The sequence below is a fragment of the Sinocyclocheilus grahami genome, unplaced genomic scaffold (genome assembly GCF_001515645.1).
Source record: "Sinocyclocheilus grahami isolate Dianchi unplaced genomic scaffold, SAMN03320097.WGS_v1.1 scaffold42.1, whole genome shotgun sequence".
NCBI lineage: Eukaryota > Metazoa > Chordata > Actinopteri > Cypriniformes > Cyprinidae > Sinocyclocheilus > Sinocyclocheilus grahami.
Genome location: NW_015505221.1, coordinates 370,715 through 390,388, shown reverse-complemented (window position 1 = coordinate 390,388; position 19,674 = coordinate 370,715). Strand labels below are relative to the sequence as shown.

The 19,674-nt window shown below is 34.3% G+C and overlaps 1 protein-coding gene across 1 annotated transcript in view; it reads right to left on the bottom strand.

Moving 5' to 3' along the window:
• LOC107582260 (nephrin-like) overlaps positions 1 to 19,674 on the bottom strand; it is a 67,923-nt gene that overhangs the window by 7,590 nt on the left and 40,659 nt on the right. Inside the window, 12 exon segments of the mRNA XM_016268034.1 lie at positions 353 to 357; positions 535 to 646; positions 1,617 to 1,768; positions 3,078 to 3,234; positions 4,908 to 5,070; positions 5,650 to 5,771; positions 12,369 to 12,506; positions 12,955 to 13,095; positions 15,136 to 15,308; positions 16,749 to 16,755; positions 16,840 to 16,981; positions 18,139 to 18,296. Of these exon segments, the coding sequence (XP_016123520.1) occupies positions 353 to 357; positions 535 to 646; positions 1,617 to 1,768; positions 3,078 to 3,234; positions 4,908 to 5,070; positions 5,650 to 5,771; positions 12,369 to 12,506; positions 12,955 to 13,095; positions 15,136 to 15,308; positions 16,749 to 16,755; positions 16,840 to 16,981; positions 18,139 to 18,296 (1,470 nt within the window).

Genomic DNA, 19,674 nt, shown 5'->3' with positions numbered 1-19,674 from the left:
CCAACTGTCATTGGCTTGTTTAGTTTACACTCGAAGGTGATTGGGCTCTCGGGCGAGATCCCAATTCGTCAGTCACTGACGTAACGTAGAACGTGACTGACTGAATGGGAACCTTAAATATATCTTATACATTTTACATAATAACTTTTGTTTAAAATTTTTTCAAATTCTAAAAAAAAATAATAATGTTTTCAGATTTAAATATAATTTTTAAAGATTTGTTGTTTATTATTATTAATTTTTTTATTTAATTTAAGTCAGATTTAGAATTTCTTACTTTCATCATGGTCTCAAACTTCTGGACCAGACAGGACTGAATTACTATGAGCTGTGACATAAAAAATAAACCTGCCTTTCCTATCAGGGAGTCATATTGGAATTACGGTGCCATAGACTTAGATAAAAAACATTTATACATCAGCCAACTGAAATGTGTGCAGTGTTGTGACACACTAGAGACTGAGAGATAAAACATACCCACAACACACACCACATGTTCTAGACACCTCACAGCGGCATTTATGACAACTTCACCTGACACGGAAGTTCTGTGTCAAACCACCGTCAAATCCAGGCATCCATTCCAGAGTTACAGAGTTATGATCGACACGGAGCAGCTTCAGGTCTGATGGGGGATCGGGGTGGTCTGAGACACACACAGAGAAACAGAGAGAACACAAGCTCATTAAAAATACAACTACTGCCTGAATCTTATTGCGTTGCTCGGAGAATGTTTATTTAAGTGCGATTGAAAGACAGATAGAGACAACAAAAAAAATTATTAACAGGCTACTCTACAGTCAGAAAGAAATATGCATCAATAATACACTTCACTATGAAACTAGTTAATTATCTTGTTGGCTCTCTTGGAAGAGGGTGAAGGGGTCAATCCAAAATCGCAAAGCAGGGAGCAAAAATCTGCACCATTCCGTTCCCCAGTCGACTGATGATAAGAAGCACATACAATTTATTACCGCTGTGTCAGATTAATTATGAATATTCATGGCAGTAAAAACAGAGGAGGTGGTGTGGACAAAAAGAGGTGGATATTGGATTGTATTTCATGGTATTTATGATAAACATTAAACATGCCTGCCCAAGTCAATTCCACAGACCTTAGAGAAACAGAGAGAGCAACAGAAAGACAGCACACAGCAAACAACTAACAAATATATATATATATATATATATATATATATATATATATATTGGGGGGGGGGGGTCATTGTGAGAGAGAGGTACACAGATCGTTCGACCCTATTGTTCTGTAAATTAAGGGACAGCCTGAAGAAGAGCGGGTGTTGATTACCACAACTGAATAATTAATATCACAATTGCTGCTCAGGTCGAGAAAATCAAAATCTCATTGCTGAGAGAAATCTCTTTCATGGTTCTGCTCATCATCTTTGTGTGCGCTTATGAGTTGGAGATTAGAAATGTGACACCCAGACGCCCGTGTCTGTTTGTTTTCATCTATTGCATTTTTACTTATTCACACAATTATGCTAATTCACGTTCACCTTTCAATAGGGGTCAAGAGAAGGTGACCTGACCAGTCAGGTGAAGCTGACCGCTCCAGCTTGGCACTGAAATGCTCACTTCCTGTTTGTACGTACTGGTACTGAGGAGCTGGATGTCGAGAGAGTCCACTCCCATGCTGTTGTGGGCGGTGCAGGTGAAGATGGCGTAGTCCAGCGCTGCACTCACGTTTATGACAGTCAGAATGCTGGTGTGGACGGTCGCTGTCACCTCCGTCTTCTCCTCGTACCTGTAAAATAAAGTCACAAAAACACATATATGAGATATTTAGTACTGAAACACAATCAAAACAGATTCGCATTTGGCATTTCCTGAAGGAATTGAAAATCAGCAAAAGCAACAAATCTATAACTATATAGTTATTTAGAAAGAAAAGCATTCTTCAGAATGCAAATGAAAAAATCCTGCTCTATCTATCTATCTGTCTATCCGTCTGTCCATCCATCTATCTAAATATTTTTGTGGAATCTGTCATTTAAAACTTTAAAAAAAAAATCAATTAATACTTTTATTCAGCAAGGATGCATCAAATTGAGCAAAAATGACATTAAAGACATTTATATTGTTACAAAAGTTTATATTTCAAATAAATGCCGTTAAGCAGCAAAAAAACAAAAAAAAACAAATCAACATTGATAATAATAATAAATGTTTCCTGAGCAGCAAATCAGCATATCAGAATGATTTCTGAAGGATCATGTGACACTGAAGACTGGAATAATGATGCTGAAAATTCAGCTTTGCATCACAGGAATAAATTACATTTAAAAATATATTAAACCAAAAAAATCTGTTATTTTAAATTGTAATAACATTTCACCATATTACTGTTTTTACAGTATATATATATATATATATACAGTGGGTACGGAAAGTATTCAGACCCCCTTAAATTTTTCACGCTTTGTTATATATATATATATATATATATATATATAAATACATTTACACAGATACAGATACAGATTGATATAAATATATACATTACGTGACAGATGGATGGATAGCATATCTAAGGCTGAAATTAACCATGAAGTAAAAGTATGACAAGAGTCTTTGTTAAGTGGTTAAAACTGAATACAAAAAAAAAACAAAACTTGTGGAGAAGAATACAAACAATGTTTGAGGAGTATCTATAATACAATGCAGCCTTGCAAGCCCTAACAAACACCAATCATTACAAGCTCTAAAACACATGCACACACACAGCACTGTCATTCCACACACACGCGCAAGTACATGATCATGGCTGCTGCACGTGCAGAACAACACCTCTCTTGAAAAACACACACAGTGTTTACAGAGCTATCGATATGGTAACTTCTCATTGATTTATACTGTTTTTAAATTAAGCAAATTATAATCATATATACTCAAATTATAACTCTATAGTGGGTTATCTTTTTTTAGAAGTGTATAAAGACATTGTTTTTAAATAGGACGTTTTCAAATGGACGTAGCTTCAACAAACCAGAGAGCATGCAGCAGAGCATGATAACCCATGCTGGATGAAGCTACTAATGACAAGAGCAGATCACCTGGGGTTGCCGAGGTCTAAAGGGAATCCTTTTTTTGCCCAGGTGAAGTGGACACGAGGAACGCCTCGTGCCTGACAAACCACATTTGCATCGCTGCTGCCGTCCCCTCGGCTGGCCACCTTCCTCCACTGAGGCCCCTTCTGAAGCTCTGGAGCAACTGCAGAAATATAGAACAAGTGTTTAAAAGACCAGTACTCATTTACAATTAGACAAACCCTTGCTCAGACCAGATGCCTTATCATCAGTGCACTGTTTATTGAATATAGTATAGTACTGTTTGTGTGTGTGTGTGTGTGTGTGTGTGTGTCTGTGTCTGTTTTGAAATAAGTGTGAAAGAAATGTTTTCTGAAGTAAGTCTCTTATGTTTACCAAGGCTGCATTTATTTGAATAAAAAAATACAATGAAAACTGCAACATGCAATCAATATTAATATATTAAAATGTAATTTATTCATGTGATGCAAAGCTGAATTTTCAGCATCATTACTCTAGTCAGTAATCACATATGTGTGTGTGTGTGTGTGTGTGTGTGTGTGTGTCTGTGTCTGTTTTGAAATAAGTGTGAAAGAAATGTTTTCTGAAATAAGTCTCTTATGTTTACCAAGGCTGCATTTATTTGAATAAAAAAATACAATGAAAACTGCAACATGCAATCAATATTAATATATTAAAATGTAATTTATTCATGTGATGCAAAGCTGAATTTTCAGCATCATTACTCTAGTCAGTAATCACATAATAGTTCTAGTTCAGTGTCACATAATTCTCAGAAATCATTCTAATATAACCTTTCTCATTATTATCAATGTTAATGTGCTGCTTGATATTTTTGTGGAAACATGACATTTCTTCAGGACCCTCTGATGAATAAAAAATTCAAACAAACAGCATTTATTTGAAATGGATTTATTTGTAACATTATTCATGTCTTTACTGCCACCTCAGATAAACTAAATGCGTCTTTGCTGATTAAAAGTAGTACTTTCTTAAAAAAAAAAAAAAAACTTACCAACCTCATACTTTGAACGGTAGTGTTTATTTTGTTATATTTTTGTAAGAGATTATGTTTTAAGTTACTACTGAATACAACTGCAGTCTGTTCCTCACACAAAGCTACAGTATAGCTTCAATAGCATTCAAGTGATATACAGTGCTCATTTTTAAACAGTTTTTGTTTTAATCGTCACAAAAATATCCTTAATATTTAGTCAGTATTTAATCCTCTCATATTCGTTTTTTTTAATCAGTTTCACTCAAACTAAAATGTATTCAATTTAGTTGATGAGAAAGTGCAAAATTAAAAGTATTCCAACAGTTTATATATTCATTTAAACATGTTTCATCATTTAACACAATTTACTGTTCCTCACACAAAGCTACAGTATAGCTTCAATAGCATTCAAGTGATATACAGTGCTCATTTTTAAACAGTTTTTGTTTTAATCGTCACAAAAATATCCTTAATATTTAGTCAGTATTTAATCCTCTCATATTCGGTTTTTTTTTTATCAGTTTCACTCAAACTAAAATGTATTCAATTTAGTTGATGAGAAAGTGCAAAATTAAAAGTATTCCAACAGTTTATATATTCATTTAAACATGTTTCGTCATTTAACACAATTTAAAAAACAACCATTTTCATCAGCCATTTTTGTTGACGATAACCACTGGTCATATGGACTACTTCGATTATACTTTTATCGTTCTTTTTGAAGCTTGACACTTCCTGGCCACATTCATTTTCATTGTTCTCAAAAGAAAAGTCTGGACTTTCTAGTTAATATCTCTCTTAACACAGTTATGCTGTATAGTGTGACTAGCAGAACTCACAGCGTACGATGAGCTGTCCTTCCACACTGCCAGGAGGCGCTATGCCGTTGTCCGCTGTACACTTGTAAAAACCTGCCCGGTCACGGGTCACCTCGTAAAGAGTTAACAAACCAGTGCCTTCATCTTCACTCTCCTCTCCCAGATCATCGACTTCCCCTTCACCCTATATATAAAACACACATACACACACACACACCTGTAGAACCCATAGAAAAGCCACAAACTCACAAACAAAAAGTTAGAAAAAGCCAAAAAAGGGCAACGACTTCATACCAACATCCATTTTCCCACTTACGCACATAAAACCAGACAGAAAAAGAGGGTGGCTTGAGATATCGCAGACACTAAGAACGTGGGGCCCTATCGATGCTGAAATGGTCGGAAACGTCCCCAATTGCGCCTAACACTGAGAAATGAGGCCTTTGGAAAGGAAGCTTTAATGAAAGCTATTTTTCTCCATTTAGGCCAGAAGTATTAAGCATAAAGGTGAGACATTGTTATAGTTAGAAGAAGGGTAAAATATAGCACCTTTGTTACAGAGAAGCTGTGACACATGCTTAGAAAAGAGAAGTCAGAGAGAAAGAGGGAGGTAGAGACAAAGAGGAGAGATGCGAGAGATAAATAGAGGTGATAAATAAGAGAGATAGTGAGTGAGCGGAGCTAACAAAGGACAATATAGTGGGAAAAGGATGAGAATAAGCAAAAGAGAAAGCAAAACAGAAATGACAAAGACATCGCTCACCATCCACTTCCAGGAAAACATACTGTAGCTGATGGGGTTGGCATCAGCGACACACAGTAAGTCAGCGGTGTCTCCCACGTTCACATACACAGGATCAGACTTCATATGAACAGTAGGGGCATCTGGAAACCATTCAAAAATAGCATCAAAATAAGATAATAATCTATTGTATTGTATCTTATAATACATATGTGACCCTGGACCATAAAACCAGTCATAAGGGTCAATTTGTCGAAACTGTGATTTATACATCATCTGAAAGCTGAATAAATAAGCTTTCCATTTATGTATGGTTTGTTAGGATAGGACAATATTTGGCCGAGATACAACTATTTGAAATCTGAGAGTGCAAAAACAAAAATCTAAATATTGAGAAAATCACCTTTAAAGATGTCCAAATGAAGTTCTTAGCAATGCATATTACTAATCAAAAATGAAGTTTTAATATATTTACGGTAGGAAATTTACTAAATATCTTCATGGAACATGATCTTTACTTACAGTTTTTTTTTCAATTGCTAACAAGCGTTTATCAGTACTTTTTCTAAACTCTTAACACAGCAACACACCTACATGACACAATTAGCCAAATAGTTCATTTTCTGGTCAAAACCAAATTTTGTTAAATAAATACAAACTCTACATTTCAAAATGCTGAATACCCTTTTCTACATACTAACTCTATTAAAACACAGCAAACCCGATTCAAAATCGAGTCATTCGGTCAAAACATTCGCCCTACTTTTCTATCCAACAGGAACAAATCATAGCACAGTGACTGTCAAAATACTAACAGCTGATGACTTTACAAAAACTGAATTACCTGTCATGTTTCAGTTCTACCTGCATACAGACAATATAAACATCCATTGTTTTTTTGTAGTTTAGTTACCTTCAACTGAAACCTATTTTACATTTTTAAGTGTTGAATGTGTTCATTCTTGGCAACATATGTCATAACTTTATAGAATGCACAATAGAAAAAAATAGGGTCCCCAACACAGAAATTCAATTGGAACCTTGATTTAAATTGCTTTCCAGTGGGTGGGGGATGCGGATGGTGCCCCCATGGTAGCCGATGCCAGTGATCAACAAAAATCCCAACATACATGGCCTTTGGTTACTATGCAAGCTTGTTTCCGTCACAGAATAAAAAAGTTAAAATGGTAATTGTCGACTTTTTATCTCACAATTTGGGCTTCTATTCTTGAAATTGCGAGTTTATATCTTGCAATTCAGACTTGATCAGAATTGTGAGATAAATTCACAGTTGCAAGAAATAAAAGTCAGAACTTTGAGATAAAAAAAGTCACAATTACCCTTTACCCTTTATATTCCATGGCAGAAATAAGCTTTCATAGGTTCCACATGTGTTAGGGCAAGTTATTTATTTTTCATTGGCTCAAGTTAAAAAATACTCCTCTCCCTCCTACAACTATTCCTCTTCTTCTCCCAGGCATTATTTTTTTCTCTCTTTGATTATTTGTGTTGTTCTGCATCAAAAAAAATATTTCAGTGATATGTTACTTAAAAATGCTTATCAGTTGTTACAATATTTTATATATAAAGATTTATTTCAAGAGGCTTTACACTATATTTAAAGTTTGGAATATTAGGTCTTGATTTCTGACATGCTGTGTCTAAGCTTTTGTAAAAAAAGCTAAGAAAGATCCATTATTTTGGTATGGGGTAAAAATGTAAGCATTTTAGAAACGTGTTAATTGACTGAATATTGTGTGAAAACAACACAAATTGTGTTAATGGTATGGTCACCACAGACGGATGTTGTGCTAATTGTGTATAGAGTTTTGAAGACTACAGATTGGACAAAGGGATGTTAGCAATTGGAAAAACTGTAATATCCTAATGATTTTTGGCATAAAATAAAAATCTATAATTTTGACCCATACAATGTATTTTTGGCTATTGCTACAAATATTCCCCAGCGACTTAAGACTGGTTTTGTGGTCCAGGGTTACATTTTACAATTATTATTATAATATAAAAGGTAACAGTAATAATTCTATAATGCATAATTAATAGTGTTTGATAGTAATTAAATAATTTATTATAGAGAATTAATATTTAGAATTTTCTTTATTTTATATTTTCAGTTTTCATTTTAGATTTCGTAATTTTATGTGCTTTTGTCATTATTATTATTATCATTATCATTAGTATTATAACATTTCAATTTAGCTTTAGTTTTGGACAGTTTGCTAAACTTATTTTATTATTATTTATTATTAATCATATAATTATAATATATTTTTGCTTTATTTAAATTTACGAAAATGATTTGAATAGTTTCAGTTTTAGTTAATAAACTGCTGCTATGTTAATGAATAAATATAAAATCAATAGTAACAGTATCAATAGTATATATCAAAATAAAACAAAATAATTTAATCAAATACCTCTGCATTTGCTATATAATATACATTGTATTTATAAAATATCACAATATAATATAAAATGATTTAACTACATTATAACTATAAAACAAAAATAAAATGGAATAATAAATATGATTAAAAAATGAAACATCACTGCTTTGACCATCCTTACATGCAGGGAAGCAAGCCTCAGGCAACAACAATAACAGAAAAGTTGTATCTATCATAAAAAAAATACATTGGAAAAAAAAATCAACCATCTTTTGGCTATGAATAAAAATGTTTATAAACTATCAAGATAACAAAGTCATTTGTGTCATTAGCGTAACAACATACTCACATCACACTCTTTTCCAGTCAACTGTGAATGTTATCTTGTGCTTCATATAATGTGTGCTACATGTAAGAATGAACGTTGATTTTCGACATCCGGATGTGTTGATGCCAGACTTGCCTTTATTTAAGTCTCGATACTGTGTGTCTGCACTTCCTGTTTGAATTATTCACAGGCAGTGAAAAAAAGCCTTAACAATCAAGGTCTATTGTAATGTCGTCCCTATTACGGTTATTTCAAACCCTCATGTATTCCTCCATGGCTTGTTGCGAACAGTCTTCAAGACGCCGTCGCTACAGCACAGGCCGCACATGTTAGAACATAAGAGGTAATGCTTACTGAGGCAAATTAACAACGCTCTCGAATGGCTACAGAATTAACGCCGCCTCAAAAAGTATCTGTCACACTCTGTCAGGACAACTGTATTATTAAAAGGGATCAGAGAACACTAATGAAGAAGTGCATATGCGGAAGCAAAGTAGATCTAAAAAAAACTAAGAAGCTGATTTCATTCAACTATGTATAACTATTTTTATAGCTGAGCAATTATATATCTAGATGATTGCACTGACCAGCTAAGGCCTACACAGATCATCCGTGCTGATACGATAACAGAATTGCTATTAATTTGTCAATATTAATTACATTTATGCCGGTTAGCAATACAGGTTATTTCTCCCAGAGCTCTAATAAACCTCTATTTCAAAGACAGATACAGAAATATACGCATCCTTGACAAGGCAACTTATATTCAATAATTAAGTGAATACTTAGCGAGAATGTTTCATGGTTAACTGCATATAAACTCATTCAGTTTGTACAGGAATAGCAACAAATTTAGTTCACATCTTACATCAAGAATTGGGTTTGTATAAAGGCTGTGGACAAAATGTATGGCTAATTATTTCATGATGTGCAATAAAACCTGTATATAGGTCTAATTTTACACAATATCTATAAGTCTGTGACTCTCAGAAGGTTTTCACTATTAAAACCATTGCTGTGCTTTCCATAACTTGCTGCATACAGTAACTCAATTTTGGCCCCAGCATTATCTTTTTATTTGTTGCTTGTTTTCATGTGTAAATAAACCCAGATGGAGCTGTACCACCAACAGTTACTTGTCTTTAGTGGTTTCTTATCAATTAAATCCCTAATTCTTTATTTTATGCACTCCTATACTTCAATAATTTATCACCTCTCACGTTTAAAAAAAAATTTAAACAAAACATTCATAAGCTCAATGTGAATGCCTCAACAAATTAGGAAGTGCAAATAAAATATTATTTAAAATAAATATTATAAACCTATCCTATCTATCTTACAAAATATGACAAATCAAAAAACTAAATATTTAAAAAACTAATAAAATCAAACATCCTTTGACTATAAATAAATTCATTCATATTTATAAAATATCAATAAAACTAAATATTTTTATGGCATTTGCCATAAATAAACATTATATTTATAAAATATCAAAATAAAAATATAACAAAAGTTTAAAAAAATTAAATGATATAAATATAAAAATAGCAAATGTAGTATAATATAAATATATAACTATATTATAACTATAAAACCACATATATGATTACAAACAAAAATAAAAATGTCCCTGCTTTGACCGTCCTCATATGCATGGAAGCAAGTTTGTATCGAATATCCCAGAAAAAAAAGTTAAATCGATCATCTAAAATACACAAACAAACAATATACAAAAACAAATAAAATCACAAATATTTTGACTAAGAATAAGTATATTTATAAAATATAAAAATAAACAAAAACATTTTTAAAAATCGAATTGCTGCATTTGCTATAAATATAAAAAATATCAAAACAAAAATATAAAAAAAAATCTAATAATGAAATTGAAAAAAAAAATCTAATAACGATGAATTATTCACAGGCAGTGAAAAAAAGCCTTAACAATCAAGGTCTATTGTAATGTCGTCCCTATTACGGTTATTTCAAACCCTCATGTATTCCTCCATGGCTTGTTGCGAACAGTCTTCAAGACGCCGTCGCTACAGCACAGGCCGCACATGTTAGAATATAAGAGGTAATGCTTACTGAGGCAAATTAACAACGCTCTCGAATGGCTACAGAATTAACGCCGCCTCAAAAAGTATCTGTCACACTCTGTCAGGACAACTGTATTATTAAAAGGGATCAGAGAACACTAATGAAGAAGTGCATATGCGGAAGCAAAGTAGATCTAAAAAAAACTAAGAAGCTGATTTCATTCAACTATGTATAACTATTTTTATAGCTGAGCAATTATATATCTAGATGATTGCACTGACCAGCTAAGGCCTACACAGATCATCCGTGCTGATACGATAACAGAATTGCTATTAATTTGTCAATATTAATTACATTTATGCCGGTTAGCAATACAGGTTATTTCTCCCAGAGCTCTAATAAACCTCTATTTCAAAGACAGATACAGAAATATACGCATCCTTGACAAGGCAACTTATATTCAATAATTAAGTGAATACTTAGCGAGAATGTTTCATGGTTAACTGCATATAAACTCATTCAGTTTGTACAGGAATAGCAACAAATTTAGTTCACATCTTACATCAAGAATTGGGAAATCTAATAATGAAATTGAAAAAAAAAATCTAATAACGAAATATCACTGCTTTGACTATAAATACAATAACTATAATTATAAAAGATAAAAATAAAAAATATATAACAACTATGACAAACTACATAACTATAAAACATAAAAAAAAATTAAAACATGAAATATCACTGCTTTGAGTGTCCTCACATACAGGAAAATAAGTTGTATTGAAGTTCCTAGAAAAGTGGACCTAAAATGGTTGTCTCAGGCACGTACAGCAAACTCCTCTGCCTCATCTCCATCCCAGCCCCCAGGAGGATCATATCCTCAACCAAGTGGGCCATTACCACCAGCGTAATCTCTGGCATGTTGGCGTGTACAATCCTCCTCTGCATTGTTCCTAATGGGCAGAAAGAGGGGGGCCTACATGGAAAACAGCACCACTGGTAAAAGCTATTCAAATGGCCCATACATAATGAATCTCTAGCACTGTCAGATGCTATTGTATGAGGACGTGGAGATCCATTAGTGCAGAAGGATTTGCAGGAACATGCAGGCCTAGATTTGAAGGAGTGCTATTATTAAATCATTAAGGAAGTGGGAGTGCTCTTTCTTTTCTCCCTGTGTCCCTCTCTTTTTCTTCGTTTCACTTTCAAGTGTGTGTACGTCTGTGAGTGGGTTTGAATTGGCAAATAAACATGTGGTACAAATATTGAGAACAGCGTAGAGAACAAATTTGTGGTCATTTGTACTGAGGAAAAAATATTTCACACGATCCCGACTGATGGCATTTTAACCTTAAAAGAGGCTTCTCACAGTACTGTGAAAATACATCCTTATTAGATTAATTAGCATTTATACATATTCAATATTCAACATATGTGGCATTAGTGGTTATTAGTAAAGATGTTGACTCTGTGTCATCTTTCTTTTTAGTTTTTTTAGTTGGGAGTTTGTCTCCCAACCATCCATGACTGTCAACACTGTCAAGACATTTTGGGTGCCTATACTTGTCATTTTGTAATTAGTATCTAAAAAGATTAATATTATTATTGTTATTATTATTATTATTATTAATAATAATAATATTTTATTATATGTTTTAAGTAATGCAAATTTGTTTATGGTTTTAGTTAAGGCTAATAACCCCAAATTATTTAATAATATTACATATAAATAATACATATATGCAAAATATAATGTAACATTATATATTATATTTTGCATATATGTATTATTTATATGTAATATTATTAAATAATTCAGGGTTATTAGCCTTAACTAAAACCATAAATAAATTTGCATATATATATTGTAATTAAAAAAGGCCAATTTTAAAAAAAAATCCTCATTTGCAGGTATTTGCCTAGTTAGGCTGAGGTGTCAGAGTTAGTTTTGAGTTCCTCACACTGTACATCCAGCTTGAGCTTTGTGCGGTTCTTCCCCTCAGCGTTGGAACACTCTATGATGTATTCGCCCCCGTCTTGCCGAGAAACGTTCACGATTTCCAGGGTCCAGTCGTCGAAGTGATAACGAGGATCTCTTTCTGTCACAAACATACAGACGTGACACAACCCACACAGAACAAGTGAATCACAGAGCTGGGACAATACAAATCCACAAAACCAAACACAAAAAGGAACTATTCAAATCCTGCACATATATACACACTGAAACAGCTGGCTTATCCGCTAAAACCCTTCCCCCAGAGAAACCTCTTTAAAGGAATACCGCAAGGACCTCGACACAAGACTGCTTAGAGAAGCTTTCAGCACGGAGATGAAGACCGCAAGCGCTGTGTTGCATTCAGAGCGACAGCGACGCTCATTTAGGCTGCATACATTAGCACGAGATCACATCTGCCAAGGTGCTGTGCCAGAAACCATCGATGTTTTATTCAGAATGCATATGGCAATGTGTGTTTACGTCTGTTTGTGTTTAGAGCGCCTGTGAGGGTGACATGGTTCGTAATGTCATGTAGAACTGTCTGCTACCTTTCACAAGCTTCTCGCCCTGAAAAATCCACTCGCAAGTGATTTCATCTGGATTGGCGGAGACTTTGACAGGAAGCTCGGCGGTTTCATCCTCAATGACTGGGACCTGATCGGGCTGCTCATCCGAAAACTCCGGAGGAACTGAATGACACACACACAGATACATCACATTCATTTGAAGGTGCTAATATGTAAGGAACCCTATTTCTAAACTTGACAATGAGCACAACAGTTAAACCAAGCAAAGTGCTTGTCGCACCACACTGTACATAAGCAACATATCTAACAAATAAGTAAATACATTAGCAACTCTAATTAAAGACTAACACTTACTCTGCACTGCCATTAACACCCTATGAATTAGAGATATAAACACTGATGCTTCAGTTTGAAATTAATATCATATTTATAATTGATTAAAAAACAAACCAAAATATTTTCAATATTTTAATATTGAATATTTTTCATTGGCACACTTTCTTATTTATTTTAAATATTAAATCCTAATTCAATTATACATTTTACACACACACACACACAGTTGAAACTGCAATACAAGTACAATATTATATTGTTTTGATGTTAAACAAGTCCAGGAGATACAGATGATCTACTGAAGAAACGTTCAAAATATGTTCTGAAATTCACAATTTACAGCTAGTAACATTTTCTCAGTTCACATGTGGCAAAAAGTTAATTTTGCATTATGCTCATGAGAACTGATTTCAGAAAGCAGCAGATTTTGAGTCGTTATCCTCTCTAACGTCTGGCGCTGCACTGGTCTGTTGTGAATAAGGCGTATGATTTATTGTGCTGTTGATCTCTCTGGGGGGCTTCTATGTGTTTGTCTCATTAATGTACATTGTGTAATTTCAGAGCAAATGAGGATTCAAATGCAGATTTTAACACAAACGATTTGCTTACATCTACAAGCAGACACACACACACAAGCTAAAATATATTCACAAACACTAAGAAAGTGAAAGATGAAATATTATCTTAATATAAGACAATAAAGCAGGCAAAGTGATAATTTATGGTCTGTTCTTACACAGACAGATATTTAAATCACAGACTGTGGAGGTTCTGAAACAGACAAAGAGTGTGCACACACACACACACACACACAGAGATACACAGTGACATTCCGTCACGCTCACAAAGTGTGTTAGGCTTTGAAGAGGTGGCTGGCTGGATCAGACAAAACAAGATCAAAGTCAAACCATAATCATTTTGCAGACACAAAGACACACATGCACACATCATACCACATACTCGCCATACATATTAGCAGGTATAGACTCATTCAAACATACATCAGAATACTTGCCAGAGCAAAATAACAGAAAGCTACAGAAACCAAACCCATGTTAAAACTAAGGCTATCAATTACAATGATCAATTATCAATTATAAAAATGGATGAAATAAGAACACAAAAGAACACAAATTAAATTAGTTAAGTAATTAAATTAACAAATTCAAGTAATTAATGAGATAATAAATTATTAAAAGTACTATTTGTTTGTTTGTTTGGTTTATTAATTCTAAATAAATAAATAAATACTTTTGTTTATTTATTATCCTGTTAATTATTAATTTGTGGGATGGGATGGTTTACTTAATCATTATCTCAAATATAGCATAAAATAAATAAATAAAGTGTGCAATTTATGAATGAATGAATGAATGAATGAATGAATAATGGGATACTTTATTGTATTAACCCATTTATTGGACATAAGGGATAATAAATACTACATTTATCCCATCATTTATTTTATTTTATTTATTTATTTATTAAAAATTAATAAATGATCCCATTATTAATAAATAAATAAATAAACGAATAATTAATGTATTTATTTATTTGGCAATTAACTAAATAAGTTTTATTTATTGTGTAGAGGGTGACAAAACCATTTGTAAAATGACTTATATACAGTAACACGGAAATAAAGCAAACAAGGTTTAGTATTGACGTCTAAGGCCACTTTTTGCAATGTCTATTCAAAGATTTACTCAGCTCTAGCAAATTTTTAATTGATTATCTACTGACGTGCAATCATTCATGAACAATTATTTTTGTTGACTATATTATGACATTGTGTTTTTACAGGACTGTCAGCTGACTATATTATTTATCAAATTAATCCCATTCAAACGTGTTCAGAAAACTCACAGAGCACATTGAGAGTGTAGAAGTTGTTGACACCCTCGGACAGCACGTTACTGAAGGCCTGACAGGTGATCCTTTTCTTCCAGTGATGGGACTCAAGAGTGAGGGACAGTTTACTGGTTCGGGACATTCCACCAAATTCAGCCTTTTTAGGAGCCTGTTCAACTCCCTTCAGCCTGAGAGAGAGAGAAAAAAAAATCAAGCTTCATAAAAGTCATGGCAATTCACAATGTTATTTCACCTGGACATTTTATATAAAGAAGAATAATTTCAAAAACTTCCCCTTGGAGTAATATCGCAAAAATAGACTATGAATATTCGATAAAGGCCTTCACAGTAACAGCGTTCACCAGCTGTGAAATCTTTTTGTTTGCCCGACATGCGTTAGGTCCCCGCAGGGACCATCCGACAAAACTGAAAACCTATAAAACTCGAAACAGACCAGTCCTCCTCTCACAAACACTGTAGTTTTATAGCTGAATTTCTTTAGAAATAAAAGCTGAGCCATATCATTTGGCTTAGCTGGTAAAAAACTACAACTGATCTGCTCACAATCGCCGTAAAGTTTTTTTTCTTTCAACTGGCCACATATTGACAGCGCCAGAGACTGACTCTAACAAGGTAATGACTTAGTGATCACCGGCTGCCAGTCGAAACCTAATACAGACATTAAAAAAGGTCTCAGATAGATTGCCAAACTGCCCATCAGCCTATGCAAACATTTGGCACTTTCCTGCTTCTACAAAGAGCTTTAATTGAGCCCTCATGCACAACTTCTGCTCTTTTTGTACAGATCCACATCAGAAGACATCAATTATTGCACACTTCTCAGCATTAAAAATGACTTTTGGAGTAATTTTGGAGCAAAATTCACCAGAAATGTACATGTATTGCCTGTGTTTTGTGGACCAAGGGGCAATACTCTGCAGTCTATGTATGTGAATTAATCAGATGTACAGCAAAATCCCATTGGGAGTCTTGGACTTAGTAATATTGTATTTAGCTGTGTATTTGCAAAAAAGCACATTATTAAATGTACATTTAGTTTAGATAACGTTATAATGGGCTCATGGTATACATTTCTCTCAAAATACACTACTGTTCAAACGTTTGGGATCTGTAATAATTGTTAAATATTTTTGAAAGAAGTCTCTTACGCTCACCAAGGCTGCATTTATTCAAATAAAATACAGTAAAAACAGTAATATTGTGAAATATTAATTCAATTTAAAATAACTGTTTTATTTAAAAAATATATATTTAAAAATGTAATGTATTCCTGTGCTCAAAGCTGAATTTTCAGCATCCTTACTCCAGTCTTCAGTGTCACATGATCCGTCAGAAATCATTCTAATATGCTGATTTGCTGCTCAAGAAACATGTCTTACTATTATCAATGTTAAAAACAGTTGTGCTGCTTAATATTTTTGTGGAAACGGCAACATATATTTTTTCAGGATTCTTTGATGAACAGAGAGTTCAAAAGAACAGCATTTATTTGAAATTGAATTTTTTTGTGAAATGTTAAATGTCTTGTCACTTTTGATCAATCTAATGCATCCATGTTGAAAATAAGTATTAATTTCTTTAAAAAATAAAGTTCTTGGGAATCAAACCAATCACCTTGGTAGTTAAGCAACAGAATTAATGAATTTATCAGGGATCATTCTACCTGAATGTTAGATAAAAATGTTAGTGGTCACTCACAGTAAACAATGAGCTCTTCAGACCGAACGCTAGAGAAGTGGGTGCCTTTGTTGAACGCCTCACAAGTCAGAGAAAGACCGTTGTCCTCACGTGACACTTTATGCGTCAAGTTAGACATCGTCATCATCCCACCATTATCCCCCTGCAACACAAATATTTCATGAGACCTTTCATTTTTATTGAGCATAATATATGGTCTGTGTAAAGGGCTCTTATAAGGAAAAGTGTACTCTTTGCAAACAAGAGTGGAAACATTAAATTATGCTACCGTGATTTACTGTCTCTTTAATGGTAGACATTCTTGAAACTGGCCTTGTGCATCAATTTTTTAATCAGATATACTGTAGTTCATGTGATTTGATCATTAAATGCAAAGAAAATCATTTTGACAAATGCGTTGGCGTCCATTGTGGCTCTTATAATCTCACTAAATGACCATAAACATATTTAAGTGAGGCAAACTTAGCAAAGCCAAGGTTTTGAAATGTTTTTAAGAGTTTAATACATAGATTAGTGACACAAATTGACTATAAACACTGATTTCTACATGTCCTTCTGGGGAAAGTGTTGAAAAGGAGCTTTGCCTTGATCATTTTCATTATTTTAATTGGCAAAGTTTTTAATTCTGCTCATTTGCTAAGCTCTAATTGACACCTGCTTAGAGGGTTGACCCTGGCTTCATGGTTAATTATGGCCAAACTAATACAAATATATACATATATCATGAAAAGCTCTAGCTCTGAGGGAAAAAAAAAGAAAATAATAAATTAACACCAGCATTTAAATGTAAGATCAGATGTAAAACACCTCCAAATGAACATTTATTAGGTCGGCATTTATTCACTTATGTTTCATTCAAATTAACCTCTGGAGAGGAAGAGAGCGAGATAAAAAAAAAAAAGAGAGGGACTCTAAAAGCCCCTGATCTCACTAAATATTATGTAGTAACTACACTGAATTTTTTTTTTCATTCATTCAATTAAAAAAATGTAGGGTAATGATTCACATCTATATCTTTTAACTTGAGCCAATGAAAAATAAATAACTTGCTCTAACTTCCTCACAAAGCTTTTCGTTGTTGGCATAATGGTTTGTGAAAGGGTTTAGATGGACCTATCAAAAGCAAGACACAGAAACAGTGTCAAATTTTTAAAAAAATGCTGAAAAGAGCCGAAGTGGATCAGAAAAGGTAAAGTCTGTGTCAATAATGTACAAAACAATGGTCAAAAATTATGGCCATTTTTGTAAGAGAATAGTTTCACATCCTCGATTTTGACTGTAAAGTGTTAGGTTAAATACCTCAGAGATGGTAACATCCGTACTGTTGAGCTCCCTGAACCCGAGCCACCAGCGGATGTGGACCGGAGGATTACTAGAGGAAGTGTAACAGAGCAGATTGATCTCCTCTCCCTCTATGGCTTCAAAAGAGCCCAGTAACGTTACCTTGGCTGGCTCAACTGTGAGGAAAAGTGAACACCACAACAGAAAGAGAAGCAAGATAAATGGACAGTCGGCAGATCTCTCCAGCAAATTGTTTAAACAAGCTAGTCATGCCACAATAGATCTGAGGCCATTAAGATATGTTCTCATGATCCTCTTACAGTCCAGAAATAATGATCTAGCTGATCAATGAAATGGCGAGTGAAGTGTCTAGAGAGATCTTCTAATAACATCCAACTGACATCAGTATTTCTGTGCACTAGGAAATATTCTCAATAAGAGGTATGTACCAATGAAAATCAAGTGTAGCGTTAGTTCTGGCAGGTCACGTCAGTCAAGCTCACATCAGCTGATCCCCATCTACCTATAGGAATACGACACCTATCTAAGCATTCATAAATAAGGTCCCTCAGTGTTATCAGCGGTTTTCACATTGCTCAATAGCTAATTACCCTCCTCCACCCCCAGCTCCTCTGTCAGTCAGGATTCAGCCTTCTGATTATCCTTTGAATCATTCTAATTCTAAAATGTGTACATAAAATTATTGAACTTTAACAATATCTGCAAAACATTTATGTTAGTTCTGTTCTGTTTACCCTGGGGGGGTTATCGCTGCTCTCATCCATGCTAGGCTGCATGGATGCGCAGGGAGTTCTTGCCCAGAACAGAACCATACCGCCAATCCAAACTGTATGCTAATTGTCAATCATCTTTGACGATAGTGGTCCTGACAGAAGTAGATGTGCGATAAGAAAGGGTTGTTTGACATTGGAATTTGTTGTAACAAGACCGTCATGAACCATCTTCTGTTAATGAAAGATTACAGAAACTGGAAGTAGCAGCAAGTATTGACCTGATTCAGGGGTTTTCAACCTGTGAGGCGCACCCCCCCAGGGGGGCGCCAGCACCTGTTAAGGGGGGGCGCGAGCATCAGTTAATTCAGAGACGTTCTCTTGAGAATTTATGAATATGAGTTAACAAATCTTTAGCCATCCACTAGGGGGCAATCTGACTCCCACTGCTAGTCGACAGTTAGAGCAGCGTTGGCTCGAGTATCAGTCTGTAATGTGGTGTTTTGTTTCATGTTCATGTTTTCCATGTCTTTTATTTTGTAATTGTTTCATGGTCCATGTTAGTGTCATGCTTCCCTTGCCTCATGTCTCTCTGCCTTGTGTATGTGTCATGTTCTGATTGGTAGTCTTAGTCATGTGTCTTGTTCCCCATTGGTTTGTTCATGTCATGTGACCCTCCTTGTTTTCTATAAGTAGCTTCATGTTCCCATTGTGCCCTCGTCGTGTATTGAATGTATTTAACCCGCTGTTGGTGAGTCTAGTCTGTTTGTGTCAAGTCTGCTCATGCTATGTCTGTTCAAGTCAAGTCAAGTCAAGTCAAGTC